General features: G+C 38.4%; 1 protein-coding gene across 5 annotated transcripts in view; it reads left to right on the top strand.

Annotated features, from left to right (window-relative positions):
* Window positions 1-15,769, top strand: part of pitpnm3 (PITPNM family member 3) — a 131,619-nt gene that overhangs the window by 84,760 nt on the left and 31,090 nt on the right. For all 5 annotated transcript variants that reach the window (XM_044118545.1, XM_044118544.1, XM_044118548.1 and 2 more), the window contains 3 exons: window positions 10,301-10,490; window positions 11,792-11,914; window positions 13,076-13,257. In XM_044118545.1, coding sequence (XP_043974480.1) covers window positions 10,301-10,490; window positions 11,792-11,914; window positions 13,076-13,257 — 495 coding nt within the window. The remainder of the gene's footprint in view (window positions 1-10,300; window positions 10,491-11,791; window positions 11,915-13,075; window positions 13,258-15,769) is intronic.

The following is a 15,769-nucleotide window of genomic DNA, read 5'->3' as shown; positions in this document are numbered from 1 at the left end:
TGTCTCCTCAGTGCCTGACCTCGGTTCAGCTCTCGGAGGCAGTGGCTCATTATTTCGGACCCTGGTGGCTGGGGATACGCTGCGGTCCCTTATTCTGGTTCCTCTTTTTAATTACATAGACTGTGCAAAGTGCCATTTCTGGCCATATTAATTGCTTATAAATCATGGCATGCTAAGCCAGCCTTTACAAACCCGAGGGGGGCAGCAATCAAGCAGACTTTAGAGTTTTTCAGTTCGACATCATAAGGCAAGCGGCAGCAGGGTGGCACGGCGGCAAAACAGATTAAATCTCAAGGATATTCAGCATGAGATGAGGCTGATTGTGGTTTTAATCGGCTCACTCGGCTTTATCATTAATAGAGCTCTTCATCATCACTTCGCCATGAAACTTGGAGGAGGACTTTAGAAACACTCTGTGTGTTAGGCTACCTGTGCTGTAATTACAGGTGTTATTGACTGAGTGTGGAAGAGATGGTATCTCTGGGATCAATTGATCTGAGATCAGCTCTCCAGGCAGCTGACTAGTTTTTTCTTTCTTTTTCAAGCATTTTTTCAACTTTTCCCTCTTAATTATCCTCAAACTTGCACCTTACAGTTGTATTTATTTTCCATGAGCAAACTGAAGTGAGAAAAAAAAAATTATAAGAAAGCGTAAAAGTGACCCCAAGGCAACAGGGAACGGAGTTGCTAACGAGTCATGACGTTGCATTTGGAACGTTGAACGCAACACGGTGCTTAATACAAGGCAAACCGAGACAAAAGGAGTGACGGCAACGTCTGCAGCTGGAATTTGAATTCATGAAGGGACATTTTATGCATTGATTTATCCAACGTGGAGGAGAGAGGAAAAAGAAATGTTGTCTGGTGGCGATAGCTTGGAGACTTTCATGAAACAGGCTATTAATAGAGAAATTTACCACAGTGGATAATGTCTGCTTCAATCAAACCCAGTCTACTTAACTATCAGGTGTGAAAACCCCCTAACAATCATAACCAAATATTGTCCACACTTTTAATATATTCCTGTTAAAAATGCATCTTTTGTCAAACAAAAAGACAATCTTCTTTCTCGTTATTCTAAAATTCCCAAAAGCATCATTCAGATATGGTAGCACCGTCCGGCTTTAATCAAAAGGCAGTTTTTGGAAAACAAAAATGGATTTAAAAACCTTATCTGCTTTGGTACAAAAACAGACTGAGTTATTTATGTTTTGCACTTAAAAAGTAATTATATGTTCTCTGTCTCTAAAACATCATTTGCAATTTAAACAGCAATGCCTCTGAACACCTTTTCTAATCAGCTTCTCCTGCATATTACCATAAGTAAGAGGAGACAAAACTAGGCTAAGACATCATGCACACTGCTGCTAGGATTTGTCAGCGTTTCCCCTTTGAGCGATAAATCCTCTCAGAGAGCTTCGAGTTTGGTTTCCACAGCCCTTTAAGAACATTTTGATAGACGTGTTCTTACTTTAAAAAAAAAAAAAAAAAAAAAAAGAAGAGGCACAATGCAAAAACAAAATCCAGACTGCACCATCTGGAACAGAAATGTTTGCTCGACTTCACAGCTGCTTCTTAAATGCTCACCAGTCACAGAGGAAATGATATGTTAGAGTTTTAAGATAAAGTGTATCCATTAGACGCTGATGGAGTTTGGGTGATACACTGGAGCCGCCGGCTTAATAACGTTTTTGCAAATTGGTAATGATGATGATGTTAATGGAGACCATTAATGCTGTACAGTCTGCAGTTCTCAGGCTTTTTTTTTTCTTTCTTTTTTTTAAACTCCAAACTGCAACTACAAACAGATTGGACAACAACACTATGACTCTCCACTCACTACCCCAGATGTTAAACAGTGGCTGCAGGTTTGTAAGGGGAGAGCAGAAAAATAACACTAGATTGGGATTCAGAACAGTGACGATGGAAAGATGCATTTCAGTTTACGGTGTCAGTTTGACAGTGAGATAAAACAATCTGAATCTCTTTCTGCATTTCAAAGAACTTCGACAGACATGTTGGTGAAGCGATACGACATTGGATAAGCTGATGTCGTGTATTTTTTGTGCATTTGAAAATGTCTGTGATAATCTTCTGCATTGAATAGCTAATGTTCTCTTTATGTGAACATTGGGCAGGGATTATTGTCTGCTTCTTTTCATTCGATTTCTTTTAGTTGTTACATGAACCATGCATATTTATTATTGAACGATATAAATAAATAATCAAGTGAATGAATAAACTTACATCTGCTTTCACAGTCCAGGTAAACGGTTCAAACCGCGATCGTGTTTGTAACATGAATTTGAATCCTCTTCATTTGTTTTGAAACATTTAATTGTTCTTTGGGGGGAAATGATGGAATCAGAAGCCAAACGCTTTAATAAGATCAACACAGAATGGGACGAATCTGTTCTCAGCTCCGACATTTTAAAATGAGCAACTAATGAAAGGATTTCTTTGGGTTTTAATTGCAAGTTAAAATCAACAGAGTCCACTCTGTGGATCAGAGGGTATTTCTTGCAATAATAACATTCTGGGCAAGATCATCCTTCTCCCATCACCACATACAAGCAAACTCACACTCACATTATGAGTGTGAGTGAATTAATTTTAAAGTTGCAAATCACACATGACTTTCAGCTTCTTTAGCCAGTTTTAGCATTCAGCCATATTGTTGAATAATGTATGACGCAGAACTCTTTATTAATATGACTAGGCCTGTCATGATAACAGATTTTGCTGGACGATAAATTGTTCCAGACGCCATTGAGATAAACAGTAATATTGTTTTGAGACCATTTTCATATAATGCATTGAAAACGGCAGAATAACACAAGTTTAGTCTCTCAAAGACCAATAAACGTTAATTTTGTGCAGAGCACTAAACACAGGAACTGGAAGATATTCTAAAAATTCAAAACAAAAACACAACAACCATAAACAATAATTAAAATGGAAATAAAAACCACACACACACAGCCGAAACCATAAATAAAACACATTATGATGACTCTGTAAACAAAATTCCCCTGCAGAAAATATTAATCATCAGAATGGAAGTAATCAAGCTAATTTATTTCATCGAGCGATTAATTGATTAACTGTTTAGTTGCGGAGAAACAATTAACCAATTAGAAATTTCTTGATTGCAACTAATAAATTCCTATTTTAAAGCACCCCTTTGCCCCTTTAGGCTGTGCCGCCCCGGGCAGTGAGCCATACAAGTCTTTTTTGGTTTTTTTTCCCCCGTTATTGACCACTTTGAGTTGGTCTATGACACAAAATCCTGATTAAATTCACTGCATATTGCAGCTGTAATGTGACAAAGGGTGAAAAAGGGGTATGGATACATTTACAAGGCACAAACGTTTGTGCGTTTGGTTGGGTTATTGTAAGAGATGTGACACTTCAGTCGGTGACGGTTTTATGTTGTAGCTTCAAAAGCCTCTAAATGAGTATTTTTCCGTCCTTGACTCGACACTGGTAGTCTCTGTACGTGTTCGAGTCTGCCTAAAATAAATGTGAGCTGTGACAACACTGAAAAGAGTCGCTGAATTACAGCAACACCTTCAAAATGCTCACTTTGTCCAGCTGAAAGCGCCAACCTCCCGACACAACACGCACACACAAAATAAAAGGTCAGTAATTTCAAACCCTCCTAAAGCTCCAGCCATTTTCCTGAAGTGTTTCAGGTCTGTTGTCGGCAGGAGATCCGGCTGAACGGAAATATCAGCGCTGAGTGCTTGTAAAACTCTTGATTATGGAAGTTGGTAAAGCTGTGGGACTCCAGTCCTCCAGTCTCCTGAACGTTAGCTCTCACAAGAACACAAAGAAAAGAAAGAGGAGGCAGCAAGCTGTGGGAGTTACACTCTAATATGTTGGCTCTTTTTTTTTCATCTTTATTTTTAGGGGCGGCTTTGAAGCCTGAAAAAAGAAAATGTAAAAGCAAAAGAAAATGTATAAGATTTTCACAAAGAAATGTTTCTACCCTCACGCACAACCGCAAAAAAAGTTGATACGCCTTAATGAAATGAACCTTACGACGTTTTACTTCACATCGTACAAAGTGACATTAGCATAGCTTCTTGACGTCCAACTCATTAAGAGTAACACAAATTTAACAACCTGATAACTTAATCAATTATTAGTTATCTCCTGGTTGACACGCCACTGGGAAAAAAATAGGAAAAAAATTATTTTTTCTCAGAATTATGACTTTAATCTCAGAAAAGTGAAGACAGCATTCTGAGATTAAAGTTAAAATTCTTTTCATTTTTTTTTCTTTTTTTCCCTAATTGTTTTTTCGTACCCTTTTAGCTTTTTTTTGTGCTTTTTTTAAAACTTTCATATTTGTTTATTACTGATGTTGAGCATTTCGTTCCAGCTGTGACTGGTGTTAAAGCGCTTTATAAATAAAATTTTTGACGATGATAACAATGAGCTTGGAAAAATGACGAGTTTTAAAACGTCGTCATGGTTTTTTTTTTCAGTTTCCACATCATGATTGTCCATAAACCTTTTGGTACCGGAAACATTTCCTAGTAACCAAATTGACTTTCTAGACGAAGGAAAAGTGTCGCAGTAGAGGTTTTAATGAAAGGATCAACCACAATAAAGAAACGGGAAGGCAGCTTGCAATAATCTAAAATTAATTATCTAATGAATATTACAGCTACATCAGTGAAGAGCATTAGAGCATGAATGGCTCTGACACTTCTGATTGTGCATTTAATTAAATTAATGTACAGCACAGGCCACCTGTTAAGACCTGAGGGAAAGGTCGAGTCTTAATTCCACTTCACAGATATAATCTCAAGCCCGTTAACGCTCTTCGCACTAAATAAGATGAAAACAATTCAGTGCTGCTGGCAGAGCCATTTCAAAAATGAATCGTGTTGCATTACATGTGTTATAGTTGGACTCCATAATTTTAACTACTCTTAAAAATGTTGTAAGGTCAAGTTATGACATTTTTATACAGGCAAATGTGCTAATAGAGAAAATTTTTTGAAGTTAAGATGAGCATCATTAAAGGGGGGTTATTTACGTAAAATCGACTTTGTGCGTCATATCATGTTATAATGTAATTTTCTGATCAAAAGTGCCATTTTTTGTTTTTTTCATACTCTTTACAGAGTTTTGGAAAGAGTAGGAGCTTTTTAAAGAGACAAATTTCTTTTAGGTTTTAAGCTGTGCTTGATATAAATAACGTTTTAATAACAACTGATAGTACCATAGGTACTTGCTTGTGTTATAAAATATCACTATGTGTCTGGTAAATACATAATACGGGCCATTTAAGAATCTTAATTCATTAAAACAGTTGTATGGTAACATTTTAATGTTAATAAATCTGGTTTAGTGTACGTAAATCAGTTCTCCTGGAATTTCTCTCACATAGATGTTTCTCAGTATATGGACCACTTAGTGCTTTTAGTCACTAGTTTGGGAAAACACAACCTGCTCTGGAACAGGTTGGTTTTCAACCTGTGTTACCATAGCGACAGACTAAAAAGTGAATCAGCTTTGTGTTCCTGAAAATCCCTCGCAGAACTTTAACGTTCCTGGTAAGTACTGACGTGTAGTTTTTATTTTTTCCACCAAGAGTTTCGACAAGTCTACTGATTCTTCTTACTTTTATTTGTACTCGGAACTGTCTTTGGCAAACTTTCTGATGTTTAATATGTATCTTATGTAAATACAGACACATCTACATTAGCAATTGTCAAAAGTCCAGTGCTGAATCTTGCTCTTTGCTGGGAAGTTATTCCCACGTTGTTTTTAAGTCCCAGTCAAGGCTATTAATTTATGAAACAGGGGAACAAATTCTCTAAGCTTTTTCTACACATGATTAAATGGAACAACACAGAGAAAGTGTGTTGAGCCAAATGGTTAATAAATCACATTAAAACAGAGCGAACAATGCTTTTACCTCAGATTATGCCTCAGAATTAAATAATCAGGTATTGTGTGTTTTAGGAGAAGTGTACAAACAATGTAGTAGCTTTCTGAAAAAAAAGAAACAGATAACCCTGTTTTGGAGACGAAAAGGGTGTTCAGAAATGCCGGGAGGCACAAAATATTGTTTTCTGCCCAAGAAAAACAAGTCAACAGCAGGAAACCTCCAGACCATGACACCATCACAACACTATTATAGGCCATATTACAGGCTTAGTACATCTTATTCTTATTTTCTTCCCATCTGAAAACGTTCTGACTCTCACATCCCAGGTGCTATCTACGTTTTTATAACAAAAAACTGGCATATGGACTGTTAGGAGCTTTAAATATAATGAAATAAATCAAAAGAACTGCAGGTTATTTTTCAGATTCAGTTTGTTGTTATTGTGTCACATGTTCCAGCAAAATGGCTACATATTAAGTATCTATTACTGTAAAGACTTCAGCAGTAAAAACTACATATGATATACAAGATGTTTATAAATAGATATATATTGCTGGAGGCTACAGACTAAAAATGTACAACACTCACTATAAACAAGCAATAATTATGAATATGTAAAAGAAGTAGCCCTACTGTATTTGCAATGATGCTTTATTTACACATATTTTTGTAATAAAACATCTCCTATAAAAATGTGTGTGTGTGCGTGCGTGCATGTGTTACGATCTGTTGATGTTTGAACTTTTAGTTTCATTTCTGTTTGTTCCTTTTTTCATTTTCTGCGATCTCAGCGTATCCCTTGTTGGTTCATTTAGTCTTGCTGTGTTTTGGATTTGTTTATTCAGATAAATGTTTCTTTCTGTTTTCTGATTTATTAGATTTACGTGTCTTTCCCCTCTCCTAATTTCTCTTAGTCTTGTTTATTTTGTTTTCCTCCTCACTCTCTACCATTCTGCTCCCTGATCCCAGCTGCAGACATTTTTCCCATTTGCCCCCTCCTGTTTCCTTCACCAGCTGCGTCCCATCACCTGTCATCAGCACTTCTGGTCACTTCCACCTTTCCCTCAGCATTGAAACTCCTTTTCGTCTTTCACTCACTGCTGGATCACTCCATTACCAACAGCGTGCTTTTGTCTGTTTCATTTGATTTTGCCTCTTCCTCCTCTGTTGCTCCTGCCTTAGCTAGCTAATTATGGGAGTTGTTTCTTTGTTTTCATCATTAGATATTTTTTCACCTGGATTTCTGTCTGTGTTTTGGTTAATCAAATCACCAATATGGTCAAATAAATATAAAAACTAAATATGTCTGAAAATAAATATGTTTTATTTATTTGTTGACAGTTTTGGTAGTATCAGCCCTCCATATACTTGTGTGGGAATTTGCTTTATATGTGAAACTAACTGCATTGCCACTACAAATGAACGCAAGTATTTGTCAATATTGAGCTAATGTTGGGGGGAAAAAACATCATTTTACAATGGCAATGTTTCCATTAAATAAAAAAATATGGAAGTCACACATGAACAAGCTGTTCACGCAATAAGTCATTAAAAATCATGGCAGTGACAGATGTAAACAGTTAAATGATATATATTCATAATTCAGCCATGGTGCTCATTATCTATCAGCCATCAGAGGAAACGTTGGCATCTCAATCAGAAAATGGAGCAACAAGCCATTTATACTTGTGTGCTGCTGCGTATGCGGCATTTTGGGTAAATTGTGGTCGGCCATTTTACAGAAAAACTATGGATTGAACTCATTCGAATGACACACAACTTTTTATGAACTGTGATGTTGTAAAAGCTCTGGCGGAGTCAGCTGCATGTTTTTAGAAAAAAAAAACAAAAAAAAAACCTCATCCTCCTCCTACTTCCTGTCATTGTCTTTGTCGTTTTCCCCAGTAGTAACATCTGGCTGTTGAATACGTAACTTGTGATGCAAAATACATCTATTTTGATAAAAAAAACAACAACAAAAAACACCTCATCCCAGCACAAAAACTTTCTATCAAAAAACATGAGTTGTTTTAAAATTAGCTTGTTTCTGTTTAGCATAACTTCAGTTTGAGCAATTATTTTATTGATGGAAACACAGTTGGTGTTTCACTTCAACTGTGTGCAGTTAGATATGGGTTGTGCACAAACTCAAGCAGAGATTCAGGGTTTAAGCTAAGTTATGTGTATTTGTATTGATCGTTTCGGATGCAGCGGGGATCGCGTGCTCGCAGGCCTAATTATTATTCCCAGCCATCTCTCTCTGAGATGTTTCTCCACTCCCTTTGACTCTTCGAGCCTCTGCTCTCAGCACAGCCACGCTTTGTGCATTTTTATTTGCCGTTACAAGCAAACGGAGATGTAAATGTAAATGTGAGAGCACGAGTTTGCCGGGCGGAATAAGTTGACTGAACAAGTTTCACATCATCTGCGTAAGCGTCTGAGGCAAAGAGCTGCCCTCCAACGCAGATCCGTCAGGGTGACGTGGCGTCGGGTGTGGAGGCGAACCTGATCCTGACAACAGTCACACACGACTCGGTTCTTCCCGAAAGATTTCTTAAAATCCTGCAGAAGTAGATTTGGTCATTTCTGCACAGTTGGCTTTGATATGTAGAGGTTGTAAGAGATGATAACGTTTTGTTTCCTTTTCACCAGTAATGGCTCCTTTTAATGGCATTTACAACTAATGGTAAGATCTGAAAATGAAAAGTGTCCCACAGCTGTGCAGCTTGTTAATTAATGGTGAAAGAAAGTCAAATGACTGTAAGAAAGCTGAAGAATAAATGTTATGTTCTCCATTCTTTTTTCATTTTGTGGCCTATTGTCTGTGGAGCAATTCAGTGACAAACATGAAGCTTGCAAGTCCCTTGGAGTTTATCAAGCTTGTTTAATTAGAGCCAAACATTATTAGCTGTGTCATGCCACTGGACCTACAAATAAAGACAGACAGTCTAATTAGCAGAACAACAACATTTCGCTTGTTTTGGGGAAATAAACACATCTGCTGAACAACATTTTGTAGCTTGTTTTGTATAATAAAAGCCATCTTGTTTTTTGCACTTAGTTGAGTTTTGTGATCGGAGGATGTGTAAATGTCATTTTTGTCATTAATATCAAAGCAAAATCTTTTTTTTACAATACATAAAGCCATCTTGTTTTTGCACTTATTGAGTTTTGTGAGGGAAGCTGATTAAATCATAAAGAGAGAGTCATTTTTTTGTCAATTTGTATCATATTTACTTGATAAACAAAGACTATAGAAAATCAAAAATGTGTGTGCATTGATTTCTAAATGAAGTGCAAAATTAATATCAAAGCAAAATCTTTTTTTTTTTACAATACAAAACTACAAAACAATACAAAAACACTACAATACAAAAATACGATTTCAAGAGGAAATCTGGAACTGAATTATTGTTCTTCCCGTGCTATATCGATACTATTATCGATATTTTATATTGATCTGCTCACCTTTAGGTAGCACACCAGTTCCTCAAACAACTAGAGAAAATTATGCACATTGTCACTATCTGTGTTTCCATTACAAATGTGCAAAAAACTTTGTGAATATTCAGCCAATGTAAAAAGTGTTTCCATTAAATAAGAGAAGCCACTAAGATCACGTATGAATAAGTTTGTTCACACAATAGAAACATCATCCTCCATTATTGTGTCTAAAGCATTTTCTAGATTGCTAGATAGAAGACAGAGTAATATAATATAATCATACTGGTGATTACATTTTTTTCTCATCTCTTATAAATGTTAATTGAAAAAGTGTCACAACTCTTTACTTTATTTGACTCTTTAGAGCAAACTGACCTCTCAGCTGAAAAGCAGCCGTCCACAGGGAGCAAATGTTTGGACTTTCAGCGCGTCTCGGTAACCTTGGCTTGGTTCTTATGACACCCTTTGCGGTTCTCCTCCTCAGACAACATTTTATATATAGTTTCCTGTTGCAGGTAGATTTTTTTTTCCCGTCCTTCTCATACAGTGTATTTATTCCCGCTGCTGAGCATACCAGGGTCACTGTGAAGCTGAGTATCTGGCCCAAGGACACTTTGATGCTGAAGAGGCCGGAAATCGACCGACCTTCTGATTGATGGATAGCAACTGCGCAGTTGAATTCATAGGGAGTCCTTTTCACGTTGATCTAATGCTGAACAATTCAAGACAATCCAAGGATGGAGAGAATGACCAAGCTGTGAAAAGTAACCTTCCCTTTTTTACTCCCTAATGAAAGACAGATAAACTCCTTAAAATCTGCAAATGATTCCCAGCCTTTGTTTTGAGGTAATAGCTAATTAAAAACTATCCCTCTGCTAAGCTGGAACTCCGTTTCTCTAAAACTTCCTGCTTCTATGTTAACTCGCTTCCACTCTTTCCTTTTCCCAGCCTGAACCCGTACAGCTACGACGAGAGCTGCGTGTCGAGCAGCGTGGACCACCTGCCTCTGGCGGCGCTCCCGCTCCTCGCCATCGTGTCCCCGCGCTACCAGGACGCCGTGGCGACCGTCATCGACCGAGCCAACCAGGTCTACCGCAGCTTTCTGCAGTCTGAGGACGGTCAGGGATTTACCGGCCAGGTCTGTTGTTTCCGCTTCTGATTTTAAAGGAGAAGGGAGCGTCATGATGTCACACTGGTGAATAATGAAGTAGAGAAGTAAAAGTTATTTATTAGAGGGCTGCGTGGTCTACGGCTTGTTCAGAGGCATCGCCTTTTACCTCCTGCACAGGGCACCTCATAACCAATTTAGTTGTCAAGTGAGGCAATGATTTCTGAGGTTGAGCTGTGAGAAGCGAATCATTTTTGTCCACCATAAGTCATGAAAAGCAGACTCATTTTGTTAAGTAAGCTAGCTTAGAAATGAAAAGTGGTGTTGAATATGGGAGTGTTTCTCCCCCCACTCTCCAGCGTTTCACTACTCTTTATTCACGGCTTTGGGTTTTATTTAAAATGATATAATACTCATAACTTGTTAGCACATGAATTAAGAGCTAAAATCCTTCTAGATGAATCATAAAAAGCCCCAACAAGTCTCTTTTAATGACGATAATTGCGCTGATATTTATTTTTTGTAGCTCTAAGAGTGTGCTAGATTAATCAATTTTGACTTCCTCTGATTTTCTTTCTGTCTGAGTCTAAAATGAATAAATTCCATGTCTTGTTCTTTCCTCCTGTTGCTAATTTTTTAACATTTCTCCCGTGTTAGTTGAGCAATAATTATCTCTCCCGTGGCGATGACGTTTCCCGCTTTGTTTATTTGTGCACTTAATCAACAAAGCAAACACGGGTTAAAAAAAAGGAGATGTTAAGCTAACGCATTAGTGCTGCGTTAAAAGAACGAGAAGAAAAGAGGAAATCTGGACCGGAGCATTAACATCGTCACAGTTTTACTCACTGCAGATTATTAACTTAAATAACTTAAATGCAGTGCAGCTTCAATCATGAGAAATATGTGGCCTTTTCGCACAATATATTAAAAGAAAATTAGAGAACGTTCTTTCTACAGGAAGATATGTCTGTTGATTTCAATTAATCTGAGTTGATTAATTGATTTTCATCTTAAATGTATATATTTTAGAACAGTTTTAGCCTAATTACTGCTCTGAGGCTGTTGGTCTTTCAGCAAAATGGGCTTTTATTTTTTACTTTGTATGCTCTGGCTAACGATTAATCAATTACTAAATTAGTTCATGGTTATTTCACTAACCGATTAATCACGATTAATCGTTTCAGCCCTAACATGTTCTATGTGTTTTTGTGACCCTCCACGCACTCGTCCTCCTCCTCTTCAGCTGTCTTCCTGTTGAGACCGTCACCGACCGAAGAGAGGAGCTTGAACTCGTGTGTGTGCGTGTGTATGTGTGTGTGTTCTGTGAGCAGGTTTGCCTGATGGGCGACTGCGTGGGCGGAGTGCTGTGCTTTGACGCTTTGTGCTTCAGCAACCACCCGAGGCCCGGCAGCCCCACCAGCAGCAGCAGGAACAACAGCACAGAGAGCCTGAAGGTAGAGCCTCGGCGCTCCAGCAATTACACACCCATGATGCATCGTTGTGTGACTCAGTGTGTGTGTTTGGGGGGAACTGGAAGAGCTGATGACAGAAAGTTTTCCCTGGCACCGCATGCTTACAGAATCATGATCAAGATTGCACGCTTTTGTTGTTTCTCGTATTCATTTGTCGACTAAAAGTGCAGCAAGAGAGAACATGTGCGGCCCTGGCAACATCCTTGGCAACGTCCTTGACAACGTCCTTGGGACAACTTTGTTGCTTCCCGGAGAAGCAAAAGCAACTCTGTCTCTTCCTTCAGCCAGTTTTTTTTTTCTTTTAGTTACATCTATGTTTTCACAATAGCAAATTTTGCTGGACGATATTTTGTTCCAGAAGTTATTATGATAAACAATATTACTCTTTCGAGGCCATTTTCAAGTAATGTAGCGATATTGATATAATAATGCAAGAGCACATTCTGAAAGATTAGGAAACTTTAAATTCTTTTTAACACTTAGCACTGGAACTGGAAGACATGTTAAATATCCAAAAATAAACAACACAACACAAACAACAAAAATAAAATGAATTATGAATCTCTGTAAACAAAATTGTCCTTCAGGAAAGGAGCAAGTTGAGACCAAAACACCAGACTAAAGACTTTTATCATCCAGTTTTTGGTAGAAAAGAGAGAGAGAAAAAAAAAAAGATAAATCATGTAGCTGTTAATTGTTAAGCTTTTTTAAATTTATCATGTGATTTATTGATTCATTCTTTATTGCGACGGGCCTAGCTACATAGCTATTCTTTAGTGGTTTTAATACTAGCGCCTAACAAAACGGGGAAATGTGTTGCTCACAATTTGTTTTCCGTTTCTGGTTTTTGTTGGGATTTTGTTCCCGAACACCGTCTGTAGCCCCTGAGTCTGTGTGTGTATAAAATATTCATCAAAACATTAGTGTTGAACTGCCTCACTAAAGCTGCTTGTGCTGCGTGTTTTCCCTCCCGGTAATGTTTACGTTGCTCACCGCTGAAATATTCACTCGTGCTCAGGCATGCTGTCTCCATCCAGCACGTCGGCGGTTCACCTGGGAAAGTGCTTCGGTTCCCATCACGTCACACCGGTCTCCGGTCCCGTCCGGTGGCTCTGGTGTTGACTCTCTCCTCCTTCCCCTCAGGACAACACGGGCCGGCTGCGGGAGTCGAGTCCCGGCCTGAGCTCCAGCAAGAGGCTGAGCAAGAGCAACATCGACATCTCTGCTCCCAACGAAGGCCAGGGCGGCCCGTCGCTCAGCCGCAAGCAGAGCGACTCGTACGACGGGGACACCTCTTCCACGGGCCAGCACAACTTTTTTTCCAGGTGGAAAACACGACCCATGTTTTAAGATTTGTCCAGTGTATAATTTTTTTCTTTCTTTTTGTCTCATTTGTCTGTTTTGGGTAATCAGATTTTAACATCTAGACCAAGAAATACAAAAGTCTATTTTTCGAGCATGGTCACTCGTTGAAAATAATTTTTAAGAAAGTAATTAAGCCTTTATTAAGTCGCTATGGGCGTGTTAAAGGGGCTGTATTATATAAATTTGACTTTTTTGAGCTTTACATTATGTTATAATGTTCCCTCATCAAAAACATACCTGGAGTTTTGCCCTGATTTTTTTTTTTTTCATGCATGTTTAAGAAATCTCTTAATTTCCTGCGGGACCCGAGCGCCATCTCCCATGACTCCACCACTCAACTCCTTCAGACTAGCCAGCAACAATTAGCAAACAACTGGTAGAACTGCACCAGGTGGGCAGTTTTGTTTCCAGAGACATCATAATTTATTTTATTTATGGTTTCTGTTGTATGTGGTTTTTATTTGTGTTGAATTGTTTTTAGTTGTCGTCTTTTAGTTTGGATATTTAAAATGTCCTCCAGTCCCAGTGTAGAGTGTTCCTTACAAAATTTAAGTTTATTAGCGTTTGAGAGGCCGAACTTGAATTATGAAGTCATTATCAAAATATTACATGAAAACTGCCTCAACGCAACAATATTCTCATTTATCGCAATCATTCCTGGGATAATTTTATTGTCCAGCAAAGTTTCTTGTCATTCCAGACCTGCTGCTGTATTTGCAGCTGGTGTTTCTCCATTTCTCTGCCCGTTTCAGGCAGTCAGATGGAAACTGTGAACTACTGGTTCATTTGGCCAAGCTTGGATGAGCCTGGAAGAGAACCAGCTGCCATGTTTACTCTGTCCAAAGAAATGGTTTCAGTTCCAGGTTACACTCTCCTGCAGTACTTACAGCCAACTGAGATAAAGTACTCTTCAGTCTTCAGTCCAATAAATTCCCAGTGATGCCACAAGGTTTATGACGGCGGAGCTGCAACTTTTTAAACTCCCTGTCAACCTGAGCAAGGCTGCGTGGAGAGTTCCCTCTGCTCCTTCTCTATTTCCTCAGAGATCCCAAAGATATTCTCCTTCACCAGGATGACTAATTAAATATCACCTTCTGACATTAATCCTCCAATCCATGATTGTTTCTTTGAGCACCAGACTCTGCTTTGTTTCTGGTCCTGATTATGATGAGTTTTCGTTCCCTCTTCCCTGCAGAATTGCTTAAATTCACCCACAGCGAATGGTTTTTGAGCACCGTTGACTTGTTTGAGGGTGCGCCACAACATCTTAATCAAATTTGAATACAGACTTTAACTAGACCGCACCAAAACTTTCATTCTCCCGTCTAACCCGACCTTTAGTTAACAAATCAAAAACTGGAGCCTTTCCATTGATTGGATCATGTTTTTTAGTAAATGTGAGATAGGCCACCATGACCTCCTTCTGTTTTTTAGTCAGCAGCACTTTTTGACTTGGAACTCTCAGTGAAATATCTTTTTTTTTATTAGTATTATTTTAGATTTTGCCAGATAATTATCATGTTTATACCATATGTCATTATGTTTGTATGACATCACATTTTTACAATAATTTTATCAAGTTCAAACAATGTAATTATCACATTTATATAATATATTATGTTTATATAATATCACATTTTTACAATAAAATTATGACATTTATACAATATAACTATCACAGTTACACATTATTGCACATCATTTTTATACATGCTTATGCAATATATTTGTTCATGTTTGCTCACTATAGTCACCATGTTATTATGAGACGGTGTTAAAAACTTCTTGTCCTCCCTGATAGCAGTACGTAGTCTTCCACACAGAATCCCTGAAAAATACTGAAACCCAAAGTGTAAACTGAATACAAACTAAAGTGTAAACATTAGTTTGTAGTTTTAGTTAATGCCAGGAGTGGAGAAGATTCCCTTACCTGCTGCAATAATCTTTGCTACAGTCCACATCATGTTTATCCAGTAGAAAATACTGCAGTGAATTAGATTTACTTCCTCTGAAATTGAAAGACGATTGTAACAGCGACAATGTTCCACTGCAATAAAAAAAACTAAACAAAAAGAGAAGTAAGAAGGGTGCAGAAGTGGGTATGAGAGAACACAGAAGCCAAAACAGCTGCAGAAAGCAATCAAAAGGCCATTGATTTGGCTTCAGCAGATAGCTGGAGACCGCTGGCTAATCCTCCCTCCACGTGTAGGACGTAATGGGGAAATGTTGGCCGGCTGCTAAAGCCCAGGGATGGAGCCGGTCGGCATGCCGACGTGGCGGTGACCGGCTGGACTGTTTAAACAGCTGTTGGCGCGGAGCGGCCTGTGAAGGCTGAGTCATAAAGGCTGGGCGCTGACAGCTACTGCCGCACGATAAAACTAACACGCCAACATCTGAATCACGGCAAAGTAAAAGGATTATTGACTCATCTGAGCCAAGACAGAGAAATTGAATTTGAATATTCTGCATAGG

The sequence above is a fragment of the Gambusia affinis genome, linkage group LG06 (assembly GCF_019740435.1).
Source record: "Gambusia affinis linkage group LG06, SWU_Gaff_1.0, whole genome shotgun sequence".
Taxonomy (NCBI): domain Eukaryota; kingdom Metazoa; phylum Chordata; class Actinopteri; order Cyprinodontiformes; family Poeciliidae; genus Gambusia; species Gambusia affinis.
Note: the sequence above shows the minus strand (reverse complement) of the source record. Positions and strands in the feature narration are given on the sequence as shown.